This window comes from Barbus barbus (genome assembly GCF_936440315.1).
Source record: "Barbus barbus genome assembly, chromosome: 6".
Taxonomy (NCBI): Eukaryota; Metazoa; Chordata; class Actinopteri; order Cypriniformes; family Cyprinidae; genus Barbus; species Barbus barbus.
Window position 1 is genome coordinate 28599709 of NC_136734.1, and position 14008 is coordinate 28613716.

General features: G+C 41.6%; 1 protein-coding gene across 1 annotated transcript in view; it reads right to left on the bottom strand.

The window, feature by feature from the left end:
• tenm1 (teneurin transmembrane protein 1) overlaps positions 1-14008 on the bottom strand; it is a gene marked incomplete at its 5' end in the record, with an annotated part of 116118 nt that overhangs the window by 32691 nt on the left and 69419 nt on the right. The window contains 5 exons of the mRNA XM_079417973.1: positions 6089-6321; positions 8689-8709; positions 9208-9457; positions 10433-10576; positions 13493-13760. Of these exons, the coding sequence (XP_079274099.1) occupies positions 6089-6321; positions 8689-8709; positions 9208-9457; positions 10433-10576; positions 13493-13760 (916 nt within the window). The remainder of the gene's footprint in view (positions 1-6088; positions 6322-8688; positions 8710-9207; positions 9458-10432; positions 10577-13492; positions 13761-14008) is intronic.

Below are 14008 nucleotides of genomic sequence, written 5' to 3' on the forward strand. Positions count from 1 at the left end.
ATTTAAAAAACAAACAAACAAAAAAATAAAATTTTTAAATTAAATTTTTATTTTTATTTAGTGCTTAAGGACATTTATTTTTATTATCAATGTTAAAAACAGTGCTGCTTAATTTTTATTTTTTGTAAAAACCATGATGCATTTTTTCATTCTTTTATAAATAATGTTTTTTTCAAAGAACATCACAAATGTTTTTACATGTCTCAAGATGTCTTAAAATAGGACAAAACAAACATTGAAATAAGCCAAAATGGCTAAAATGAAGATATTAATTATTTTAACCCAAGTGAAAAAGTAATATATTTAAAATACATATGTCATAATAAATATAGTTCAAATCTATTAACATATTTACTGACATATCACTCGAGACATATAAATAAAGTATAAAAAATAATACACTTTTATGGAGTACTACTTATGCACATTGCACATTTCTTAATATTAAGCCTAAAATGTGTTTTAATGTCACTATTGATGAATATTGTATGATCCTTGAAAAATATTGGTCTTCAAAGCGAGATATTTAAAGTGTACCTGAAGTATACTTGCAGTAGTTCCACTTTAACACAATCAAATATACGTCAGTATGTCTTTAGTTGGATTTTCAGCATTAAGCACAAAATTAGTTATTCCAATTTAGTAGATTTTAACTATAGTATACTAAAACTACAATTGCAGGGTATTTTTATGAAGTACATAAATATGTAAATGTATTAGTAGCATACTTAGTATGAAATAAATGTATCTTAAATACATTTAAGTATATTTATTTTTCACTAAGGAATTCACACCTTGAACAACTACTTTTGTTTTTCTTTGAAGAACGGGGAGTCCCACTGTCTTGGAAAAGCTGGGTATATGAGGTAGCCTAATTTTAAAAGATTGATTTTTTGACCTGAAAAAGTCAAGTAAAATAATAAAATCTTATAACTCTTTTAGTCTTATACGTTACAAACATGAGTAATTATGAGTAAACTGCAAGTATCAAATAATAATAATAATAATAATAATAAAAAGAAAAATCGTATCCTTTATTCCTTATCCAATAAATCATGAAAAATTGGAAAAGGCCTTAAGAGTAAATCCCAGACCTCAACTAGGTCTTTGAGCAACACAATTACAGTGGGTGGTAAAATCAGTTCCCTTCCAGGAACTCCAGCTTCGTGGAAGCGCTAGGGGAACGCCCACAGCGTGACCGCGCTCTGAACCAGAGTGTAACGTGTCCAATGGAAGGGCGAGACGTCATAGGCGGGTGACGTCACTGACCGGAAAGCATATAAGCACGTGCGGTGGAGCCGGCGATTGCTTTTCGTCATTCAGCAACCGCCTCTCTGTCTGTGTGTACTGTCTTTGCATGTTGTGAGTCTTATTTAGTGTTGTACGTCCTAAAAAAGATCTCAAAGCATCATGTCAAAGAGTGCTGGTAAAATAAAGCACTTGGGTGAGATCAGACCACATTTCAGACCGTGTGTTCCCCCATGCAGACGCTACATTATGCCAGGGGAAACTCACGAGCTGTGTGTGGTCTGCTTGGGAGCGAGTCATGCTGAGTCGGCTCTCGAGGGAGCACTCGTGGGGTTCGCAGGTGGATCTGTTAGCGGGAGGTGAGACGGGCCAGTCCCTATCTCCTTCCCCGCCTATCAGACCCAGCGGCCGTTCTCCGGTGTCGGAAGCCCGTTCTGCGGTTTCTTCCCCACCGGGGCGCGGCTCGACGCTTCTCCTCTCTTCCTCCGAGGAGGTTGAGTTGGAGAGCGTCGACGAGGTTTCGCACCCTCTGCCGCCCCAGTATGAGGAGCTAGTGGAGGTTATAACTCGTGCAACAGCCAAATTAAATATCAGCTGCCCCACTGAGAAGGCGGTCGAACCGCAGCCTAGCAAGCTAGATGAGAGATTTCTGAGTGTTAGGCCGCCACCTCCACATCGGAGCCTGCCGTTTTTTCCTGATCTCCACACTGAGGTGTCGAGATCGTGGGATAGACCATTCTCGTCCCGCCTCTTCATCCCCGCCTCAAATTATGGTAATGTGGCGGGGGTGGTTGAGCACGGCTATAGAGCAATGCCCCGAGTGGAACAGATGCTTGCGAGCTATCTGGCCCCTCGCTCGGCATCGTCTCTAAAGGCTGTTACAGGCATACCAGGCCGACCTGCTAAAAGAGCTAGATGAGGGAGAGGGTTTCGGTCCTGAAGATATCTCTGAACTCCGAAAAACCGCCGATCTTTCCCTCCGTGCCACCAAAGAGACCGCCCGCGCCATTGGCAGGCCTATGGCAGCACTGGTGGCTGCGGAGAGGCATTTGTGGTTGACCTTGTCTGATTTACAAGATAAGGACAAGGTCCCCCTTATGGACGCCCCGCTTGCGCCTTCTGGCCTGTTCGGCAACTCCGTCAACTCGGTCGTCGATAGGTACCAGGAGGCTTGTAGGCAAGCGGCGGCGTTTCAGCAGTTTCTCCCTCGCCATTCTCTAGCTCAGGGGGCTGCTGGGCGGGAGCAGCCCTCGTCGCGTACCAGCTCCTCGTACAGGGAGGCTCAGAAACAGAGCGTTGCTACCCGCACCCCACCGAGGCGGGGTCGTGGGGGCAAGCGCTCTGAGCCGGGGACCTCTAGAGCTAAGCCGGATCTGAGGACCGTTCTTAGGTCTAGGAGGTCCTCGACTAAGTAGCCCTGACGGGCGTGGCCCGGGGCTGACGAGGGCACACCCCCCCTGGGGCAGAGCGGGTGCCCGCTTTCCCCCAGTACCCTCAGGAGACCCGTTCGCTAACCCTGCCAGAGTTCCAGGGCGCAGCGGGCTCCAGCGAGCAGTACTCTCAGTTTCTTCCGCCCCGAAGTGTAGCGGAGCTGAGAAGCTCGTCACCCCTGCGGGGGTCTCTAGAGCTCCTGGTTCGGTTGTCTCCTGCCGGTCCTCCGCTTCAGGGCACCGAGCCAGCAGCTCTGGATACATCAGAGGCCAGTCTCGAGAGACTGGTTCCCTTAGTAGATCATTGGGCAGCGTGGAAACTACTGCCAAATGTATCTCTATGGGTCCTGCGTACTGTAGAGGAAGGCTATCGTATTCAGTTCGGCGCTCCGCCACCGCTTTTCAACGGGGTGATTCCCACGTGCGTGGGCCCCCAGCAGGCTCTGATTATGGAGTAGGAAGTAAACACGCTCTTGAGGAAGGAGGCCATCGAGGTGGTCCCTCCTCAGAAAAGAGAGTCCGGGTTCTACAGCCGGTACTTCATTGTTCCAAAGAGGGATGGAGGCTTGCGTCCCATTTTAGATCTGTGTCAGTTGAACCGCTCAGTCGTGCGGCTGAAGTTCAGGATGCTCACGATCAATCAGGTCGTGTCTCAGATCAGGTCCAAGGACTGGTTTGTCACTATAGATCTAAAAGACGCATATTTCCACGTCTCCATTTTTCCTCCTCACAGGAAGTTCCTGAGCTTTGCTTTTGGGGGGAAAGCTTACCAATATCGGGTTCTTCCGTTTGGCCTGGCACTCTCGCCCCGCACCTTCACGAAGTGTGTGGATGCTGCCCTGGCTCCTCTGCGACTCCAGGGCATCCGCATACTCAATTATATTGACGATTGGTTGATTCTAGCTCGCTCAGAGCAGGTGGCAGTTCGGCATCGAGATGTCGTTCTCGCCCACATGAAGGCGCTGGGGTTGAGACTGAATGCCAAGAAGAGTGTACTTTCTCCAGTTCAGAGAATCACCTATCTAGGCGTGGTGTGGGATTCGACCACGATGCAGGCACGTTTGTCTCCTGCTCGGATCGAGTCGGTCCTCACCTCAGTCAAGAGAGTGAAGGAGGGCCAGTCACTCACTGTCAGACAGTTTCAGAAACTGCTGGGGCTCATGGCAGCTGTGTCCAACGTGATTACTTTTGGCCTCCTGTACATGAGACCCCTACAGTGGTGGCTCAAGACCAAGGGGTTCTCCCCGAGGGGAAACTCGCTTCGCATGATCAAGGTCACGCGGCGATGCCTACGTGCCTTAGACATGTGGAGCCAAGCTTGGTTCTTGTCTCAGGGCCCGGTGCTGGGAGCCTCTTGTTGCCTCATAATGCTAGCGACAGACGCATCCCTCACCGGTTGGGGAGCGGTCATGAGTGGCCACCCTGTCCGCGGTCTGTGGAGCGGTCGCCATCTAACGTGGCATATCAATTGTTTGGAAATGTTGGCCGTGTTTCGTGCACTCAAGCACTTTCTCCCAGACCTAAGAGATCACCATGTGTTGGTGCGCACCGACAGCACAGCGGTGGTCTCTTACATCAACCACCAGGGAGGTCTGCGTTCGCACCCCTTGTACAAGCTGGCGCACCAGATCCTTGTGTGGTCCCAGGGCAAACTTCGCTTTGCAATGATATCTGCAATGCTGCGGGTTGGTTCACGCCCCTCACCTTTGTTCGGTTTTACGACCTTGATCTTAGGGCCACTCCCGGCTCCTCTGTTCTCTCGCCCTCGCTGTGCTCCCAGTGATACACACAGGGCAGGTATTTTGGAAGTCTGGTGGCGTTGGCATCTTGTTCCCCTAGCGCTTCGACGCAGCTCGAGTTCCTGGAAGGGAGCGTCTCGATTACGTATGTAACCCCGGTTCCCTGAAGGGAACGAGAAGCTGCGTCTCGAGGCCATACTTCCTGTATCCCTGCGAGCGGTTGCTTCATTCCTGGAAGCAATCGCCGGCTCCACCGCACGAGCTTATATGCTTTCCGGTCAGTGACGTCACCCGCCTATGACGTCTCGCCCTTCCATTGAACACGTTACACTCTGGTTCAGAGCGCGGTCACGCTGTGGGCATTCCCCTAGCGCTTCGACGCAGCGTCTCGTTCCCTTCAGGGAACCGGGGTTACATACGTAACCGAGATGATTTTTACAGTCCAAAAAAATGACTCAAAAATCATTATTTACAGATGCTGAAAGTGTCAATCCTGCCAGTATATTTTCCTGTAATGTTCCATTAAATTTCCTGAAAATAAAATCTCCTTTTCAAAGCAAACAGTGTAGTTGATTTTATTTCGGCTCGTTTACTGGCTCTCTGCATGAAAATCTGGGTCTTTGCTGGGTGAAGCTAGCCGAATCGCTATCAGTTTTTACTGCACTAAAGAGATCATAGTCACGGAAGATGCTGCCGTGGTGCAGAGATCAATACTGCATCACTCTGAGTTTCTATGTGTATAAAGAGATATTGATTATAAAAACATTCTGTATATTGAGATTAATTGAATCAACAGCAAGCCAAAGTCAAGCCACACACCAACGTCCAGAACTGTCAAAACTCGTATGTAAGTGACACATTTCAGCATTACGGGTCAGATTAGCAGAACTAAACAGAAAAAAAAAAATCACCATGCGGAGATGTTAATGCTTTGGTTGCAGTCTATTTGTGTGGACCCCCTCATGGCCGGAGAACATAGAAGGTCGGATTGCAGTTATTGAAGCTCTCAGCATTTCGGTCAGAGCCTGTTATAGATAATAGACTTCAGTAAAAACACTTTAACAAAGGGAGAAACGGGTATTCCACCCCGATGCGCACAACGGAAGGATTTATCCATCAGCTTGCCAGAAAAAAAACGCATATGGATCGTTGAGTGTAAAAAGGCTTAAATCAGTTTTAAATGTGATTTACAGTTTGATCTGAAACACAGCCCTTTGCAGAACAGTCCGAAATCAAAGCGTGCGCACACACGCATACATAATATTCCTGCTCTGGGATTCTTTATGAATTCTATCCTCAGGGGTTTACAAGTAAGTGGAGGCTTTTAACTGCGACAGTTGAGTGAGTGAGTTTCTGTGTGAGAGAGAGAGAGTGCACAATGAGGCTTGAAGGATAAGAGAACATACGTGCCCGTTAGCCACGCCCCTGCCTGTCCGTCAGCCCGACTGACGGGTTTAAAGAGACAGTGGCAGTGATGGATAGGCGGGACTAATAGCCGCTCCGCCTGATTTAGCAAAGAGGGAAGGCATCTTTCATTTATCTTACATTTTCTAGTTTTCCCATTTCTCTGGTTGAAACATGCCGCTATTTTTCAATGACCACTCCGCCTCGCTCACTCGCTCTTTCTCTTCGAGTTCGGAAACGCAGCATGTGTGTGCACTGGATTCTCACCCCTGGGGTTACTGAGCGCCGCTTCAGCGGCCTTGCCTCCATCGCCGCACTGGTTCGGGTGGAAGGGTGTGCACTGTTCCCCGCTGCCAGCCACCACCTCCACGTTCCTACTGAGATCTTTGGGTTCAGTCAGAGTCTTCAGGCGGTACAGCTTCCCGCTGCTGGTATCCGACAGGTAGAGTGACTCGCGCACAGGATCCATAGACAAGTAGTACTTATGAGCCGGGCTGGAGCTGGAGAAAGAGAATTTTAACAAGGCTGTATGACGAAGCAGGGCTACACACATATTATGCTTAAACTATTTCATAAACTTGGAATCTATGCCGAAAAACAACCACACACGGACTAGTGCACACACAAGGTTAGAGTAAAAAAAAAAAAAAAAAACCCCTCCAGGTCTCAGCGCCATGCAGGAATTTCAATCATTCTGAACTCAAGCCCCCGATCAAAACTCCCAGCCCCTCCAGCGCGTCGGACCCCTGCCAGTCTATAATCTTCCTTTCCTTTCCTTCCATCCACATCTGCCCTAAGAGCAAATCTACCTGCTGCCTCTTTCTTAACTGTTCCTTAGGCAGAATTGAAAGGGAGAGGGGAAAAAAAAACGATTTCCTAAAAGGGTGAAAAATTGTCCCGCACAAAAATTTATGAGAGCTTTTTTGTCTTTTGACAGCAGAAACATGTTTTTGAGGTTGTGCTCTCTTTGTCAAAGCGAAACACTTCCTCTGGCACATCACCTGTGGCATCTGAGTTTGGTGCTTTAAGATTACGAGGCGTTCTGCTGCTCTGACATTTGAGGGAAGTTGATTCACTCTTTTGGGTTTAAGGATTAGAATTGTATAGGGGCCGTGAGGTCGGGGTAAAGGGGAGTAGTTCATGTTGCTCAACCGCTAGCAACGCCTGATGAAGTGTAGACCTAAGCACTTAAGTTGCGTTCAGTAAAAATGCTTAAAAAATGTAAACAGTTTGCAAGAATAGTTCACTAAGCCATTAGACCATTTCAAATCAATACTAAAATGGCAAAAGACAAGAATATGTTTCTCAAAGCTGTTTTAGTTATAATAAAGGGAAAGAGTTTCTGTAGCTCAACTGCTAACAACGCCGAGGTCATGGGTTCAGTTCCTAAAACTGCACAGACTGACAAAGTGTGCACTGCTGTTAGTTGCTTTTGATAAGGGTCTCCCAAATGAGAATAGTTACTCTACAAAGCCATTAACCAAATTTACATCAAAAACATTAATATTTCTTTCAAAGCTGTTTTCGTTATAATAAATGGGAGTAGTTTCTATAGTTCAAAGGTCATGGGTTCAATTCCCTGGGAAAGCACAGACTTTTAATGCAAAATGTTGCACAAACTTAAATAGTTACTTCACAAACCCATTATCCAATGTAAAAGAGATTCACGTTTCTCTCAAAGCTGTTTTCGATATACAGGAATAAAGGGCAAAAGCTGTCAAGCTGTCTGTGTTTACTGACAGATTGATGAAACTGAAAATGTTAATACTATAAGGTTCTTTTGAGTCTTTGCGAGGTCGAATCAGACTTTGGTTTGATCAGAAGCGTTATCTCCAAAAGGCGGCTGAAGGTAGGATTTCCCCCTTGCTGTGGGATGTAATACTGTGTGCAAACACACATGCGCACGCAAAGATAAAGGATTACAGTGCGCTTGTCGGTGTTAGTCTGTGGGGCAGAGGTCTATCCCGCACTCTAACTCCCTCTCTGTGGGGGGCGCCGTTTCTAAATTCACATGAAACGAGGAAGATCCAGACGATAAACGGGAGACTGTGGTGTGACGCTGCCAGCGGTTTGCTGAGAAAAGCTGTTAGTGTTCAATCCATCGACCAGAAAAATGCCTTTGGATTCCTGACCACACACTGAAGATTACAGGCAACAGTTGTGTGCCTTCATAACACACACCGACACAAAAACATGTCCGCAAATGCACAAACACACACATACATGGGTTCGTGCACACACACAAATACAAAAATAGAACAATTACACATATACACACATTGAGATACTACAGTATGAATTAGTATGTAAATATTAAATGATAAAAGATGATCTCTATTGGAAGAAAATAAAATGCAATATGCTCAATAGCAATTAAAAGGTAAACTATAAATGAATTAAATGGATAAAAATGATAAAATGAAAAGAAAATAAACAAGCCATGCAATAAAGGAGGGGACAATCAAAGGAATAAAATTGCAGTTAAAGTGTTGGAAGGAAAATACTGTAGTCATTTAAGCTTAGGAGTAATGGGATGTATTGACTAAAGTTTTGGGGTTACTAGTATTTTTTTATCACTAATAGGAATATTTATGTTTAGAGCATTAGTGTACATTTTATTTAGGGCTTTCTGATGAGAAAAGATCCAGTTTTGAGAATTTGATTCTGCTGACTTACTATAGGGGCTGCTGCCTCTAAATGAGTTGTTTTGCATTTAAGACTCGAGTCACTTAACCTCTATAGCTCCTCCAAGGTTGATGCATGGATGAATGGAGATTCAACATAAAAACAATGAATTCAAGCACAGGTGCAGTGTATAAACAACTGAAAAACTATATGGTGATATCGGTTCTGAAAAAGAAACATACCTGTGTCTAATATCACGATTTCTGGATGCGCAACATGGAAAAAAATGTAAGTCAACAATTAAAAACAGATATTCCTAAGACGATTTTCACAATTATGAAAAGTTTCATAAGCTTTAAACAGCGAATACGAACCTCAAGTGTAATTTTTACATGATCTAATAATTAAATACTTTTTATTTTTTAATAAAACTGTTTCATTTAGATGTCACCATGTCACAATTTGATTTGATTTATTTCAATATTTCAAGAGGGTATATGATTCAACCTTTTTACCTTTTTAATAATTGCTTAAATAAAACAATAATTAAACTTCTTATAAATAAAAAAATATAAAATCACTAGTAATAAGTTATCAAAAGCTTGACATTCCTAAATAACCAAATAAAACTATTAGTTTAAAATAATAGAAATTACATACAACAGTTACTTGTACAATAAAATTAAAAACAAACAAACAAAACAAAAAAAACCAACGCTGTTCAGAAATGACTGATAATTTGCTGATAGAAGATGGCAGACCTGAGCTCCAGGATGCTGATGGCGAATCCATTGGGCAGAATCCTGCGGATGTAGTTGAAATCACCTACATACACACTTCCATCCGAACCGCAGGCCAGAGCGATGGGAGCAAATAGTTTCTGCTCCACGGCCGGGCCGTTGCAGTTTGGACACGGGATTGCGCGGACCACCCCAGTCCCCATCACTGTGGAGATGACCAGAGGCTGCTCAGAAATAAAAACATTCTCTCCAATACCTTTATGAAGGATACCTGCAGAAGAGAAAAGAAACAGAATATTAGATTGAAGCCTTTATGTATCAGTGATGAAATGCGATGGTGCTATAAGACCCTGTAGAAACAAACTAAAGAAAGGAATGATACAAACTGCCATCTAGGGAGCTCTCAGGAGCCAACAAGATTTATTGACGGGGAGGATGTTAGATTTAAACGTGCTCTACATTGGGTATCTTTTTTTTGATAAACACTGCTATGCTGCTGTCTGAAGGTCATAGTTAAAGCTCATTTTTCCTAGAGCACATGAAGGTCCAAGGGATCGAATTTTCATTTTAAAACTGTGTTGGAAACATTTTACTATTTTGGTCTTATGAATAGATTCTTTTAGCTTTTAGGCTCCCAATCTTAAAACAGAAATTCATCATAAGACAATTCTTCAAAGACTATATAAATCTATGATAATGTAAAATAGACATTTGTTGTGTGAAAATGGCTTGTTACGCAAATGATTACTATTCAACAGTGTTGGCATTTACCCCGTGTCCAGTAATCTTGCACTGATATCATTTTATCTAAAGCTGTGTTGGTGAAAAGCATGCTTGAGATGAAATATATAAGATGTGAACAATTAAAGTAGTATTTTATGTATCATCTCTTATTAAGCTGTAATTTTGTTATGCCAAAACTGTGAAAATATTAATTGTGTGTATTTAGGATACAAGAAAATATATCCTGCCTTTTTATTCCAAACATGTTTCAAATTTAATTTTCTTAATTCCCACCACAAAATTAATTTTGATATGAGATTTGGTGGAAATTAATTTATGACCGTTTTAGGGCCAAAAAACATAAATATGACTGAATTCTGTAATATGGAAGTTTTAGAAGGCAAAGTAAATAAACTAATAATTTTGAAAAGTGTTTTCATTTCTAAAAGTACACAGGGCCAAAACTGCCCATAGAAGAAAACACCCATGTGCATGAGTGTGTGTGTGTGTGATAATCCCTCACCACTCTCCAGGTTGAGGACGTGGTGGTGGTTCAGTGTCCATCCGCCCAGGTTTGATGGCATCAGCTCAAAGCCCTGAAGCTGAGCAACTCTCTTCTCCCAGAGCACAAAGTCCAGACAGGATTCATACTCGTATCCAACAGAGACTGTCATTAATTCACACACATATACACACACACACACACACACACCAGTGTAAGTGCCAGACTTAGCCCATTAAATATCAACATCATCATCAAAATCCAAAAGAGACAAACTATCACCATCATCAGAATAAAAACATTTACCTACTCGTGCATAATTTCATTGGTGATTCTTCATTTTAAAGTGAACCTGCATAATTTTAATGCATAAATTACCCAGTATAACCAATAATTACTGTCATTTTACAAGATTAATTAGACTGGTGTGAACTAATATATGAATACTACATATCATTTAAAAATGTTTTTAACTAACGGAATAACATCCACAAATACCTTACTCCACATAAATGTGTCACGTCATAGGAAAATGTTTAAAGAGCTGAATCCAGTTAAAGTGAGCAGCAGGTTGCTACAGTGTATGTGGGTAAATTATATTTGCTTCAGTTACAGTTGTGTTGCCATGGTGTTACGGTGAAATTAATTAGGCAGGTGCTTCAAAATAGCAATGCTTGAGATGTAGCCAACATAAACAAGAGTTAGTAGGATAGGATGAATAATAATTATTAACAAATAATTATGTTTGCAGGGCAGAGATCCTGTATTTCTACCTATTTAATAAGATACACAAGAGATACATTATAGATATATTAGCATCCTGTAATTTGCGGATAAATAATTTCTATTTGTGAAAAAAAACAGCTGTTTACACATTTCACACATTTGTTTATATAATGACAACTGTTTTTGCTTAATTCTTTCTAATTTTTACTTGAAAACAGGAGTTAATTTCCTCCATAATAGCCAGCAATTAACCATTTTTAGCCATTATTCAGTAGGTGTGCAAATGTGCCGTAAAACAGAATGCTTTTCAATGAGAAAAAAATGATAGATTCAGACTCTCAGCAGTGTCTGATTGCAGTCATTGTGATGGATCTCCAAATAATGGAGAGGGAGATAGCAAGAAAGAGGAGCTACGATCATACAACAGAAGGATACAGTTGTCAGTCCTGTTCGAAGCGCTAAGTATGGTTGTTCATACAAAATTTAGTCATAAAAGACAGTGACAACCGCATTCAAGTTAGTTCCTTACATTTCCAGGGGTCACAACTAAATTTTAAGAGCGTGTTCGATCAACTCATGCTGTTTGAATGGAACCACACTCGACAAACAGTTGTCAGTCACATCATTGATATACCCAGGACATAAGTGTGAGCTTTGTAGGTTATTTTCTTGCTGTCAATCATTAATATTAGCTAGCTGTCAATCTCAGCGTAAGAAAAATGACAGAAAGAGGGGTATTGTGAGGTAGAATACAGTTGTCAGTCCTGTCTGGAGTCCTAAACACAGTCGTTCAAACTGTTCAATTATAAAAGAGACTAAACAGTTGTGCCTCTTGCATTTTATCAAGTACCGTCAATCCAGTTGCTCTACTTAAAACTGTCACCCGTCCCCTCTGTGGGACGCCTAAGTTTACTTCACTATTTTACAATTAAATCCTACACTGTAAAAAAAAATCCGTAAAATTTACGGAAAAAAACTGGCAGCTGTGGTTACCAGAATTCTACCGTAAAAAATACAGTAGCAACATTTTAGGTTTTACGGTTTTAACTTAAATTTACAGTTAAATACCGTAATTTCTTTAACTGATATAATCTTAATATACCAACCTATTAAAGTACTGAAATCTGTTTTGTTCCTTTGAAATACACTGATAACCACCAAATGCAGGTGATGATGAGAAAGTCACATGATGAGCCAAAGCCCATCACAAGCAACTTTTAAACAATAGCATATACAGAAGGTGCACAGTGTCATTCAAACAAGCACTAAACACCATCATGGTGAGACTCATTAAACTGAAATATGCTATAAACATTAATTTAACAACATTAGATGTAACATACAACCCTAATAAACATAACCGATAAGAAAAAACTAAGAAGAAACAGTTATTTCAAAGAAAAAAAACGTCAAATTCAAACAGATTTTGAAATGGAATGCAGGGAATTCTGGGAACGTCAGTTTACGGTTTTTCCCTGTAAATTTTACAGGAACTTTCCGTTAACCATGTAACAGGTTTTTACCGTAGCATTTTCACAGTTTTTTACCGTTAAAATCACGATCATTTTTTACAGTGTAATCTAATCATGACAAACTATATATCGTTGGAAAGGTCTAAGACTCCTAAATAACTTTTTAAATAAAAAAAGTGGTAAAATATCTATATCGGAAAATTATTAGATTAATTTATGACGAGTGCACCTGAAAAATCTACATCATAACAGGAGTTCTGACCTTTGTCACAGACAGTCTTCTTACTTGCCTTTTTCCCTATCACGCTTTAGAAATCATAAGAAATTATATATCAGCTGAAAACTTAAAATCTCAAAATTCATCCTTTGAAACCCATTTTAAAATCAGACATTGCATTACCATGGATATGGTACACAAAAATCATGTTGCAAAATGTTTTCGTTGATGAATTATAAAAATTTCAGTTTGGATAGTGCACTATAATGTCTATGTTCAAAACTGTGAGTGACAGTTAAGGGGTTAATCTTCACACAACTTTATCTTGACATTTCATTTCATTCATAATACCATTTAAAAAAAAATACTGTTTTTGAGTCTTATGCACATTAAGGATGCATATATTTGATCAAAAATACAATACAAAGAGTATGACTGTGAAATACTATTACAATTTAAAAATAACTTTTCTTTTTTAATATATTTCAAAATGTTTATTCTTGTGATGAATTTTCAGCATCATTACTCAGGTTTTCAGTATCACACGATCCTTCAGAAATCATTCTAATATACTGATTTGGTGTTTAAGAAAGATTTGTTGAAAACGGCAATATTTTTTTGTAAAATGTGATGCTTTTTTTCAGGATTCTTTGATGAGACCCTCACCGTGTGCCTGCACCAGCCCCGTGACCTGCTGGCCATAGATGTCTGTTTTATTCCAGGAGAAAACATATATGAGGTTTGGAGCTGCAGGAAATGATTTCAGAAGCTGCCGACCCTGGACGGCCACAGTCAGATGGACTTTGGCCAAGCCCGGCGGGAGGGAGGAATGGGTCAGAACCACCCTCAGGAGAGAGCGATAGCCTGGAGCTCTGGAAGAGAGGTAGCTTAACTTCAGAATAGTAGCAGGGATAACCACCTCCTCTTGGACCGCCTACAAAGAGAAAGAGACAGAAGCAGACGTGCAGACACAAAGAACAAGGATGAATTAGGCAGAGGCACAGTTAGAGTGAGAGAAATTAATTGTATTTCTATTTACTGCATGCACTTTCCATACGGAACAAAACCTGAGCCAATGACCGTAATGCTGCCAAATAAATGTCCCATAAACACAGGTTGCAGTTCTTACAGCCTACAGACACACACACACGAGCTTCGTTCCAAAACTGAGTGAGCTGTCTC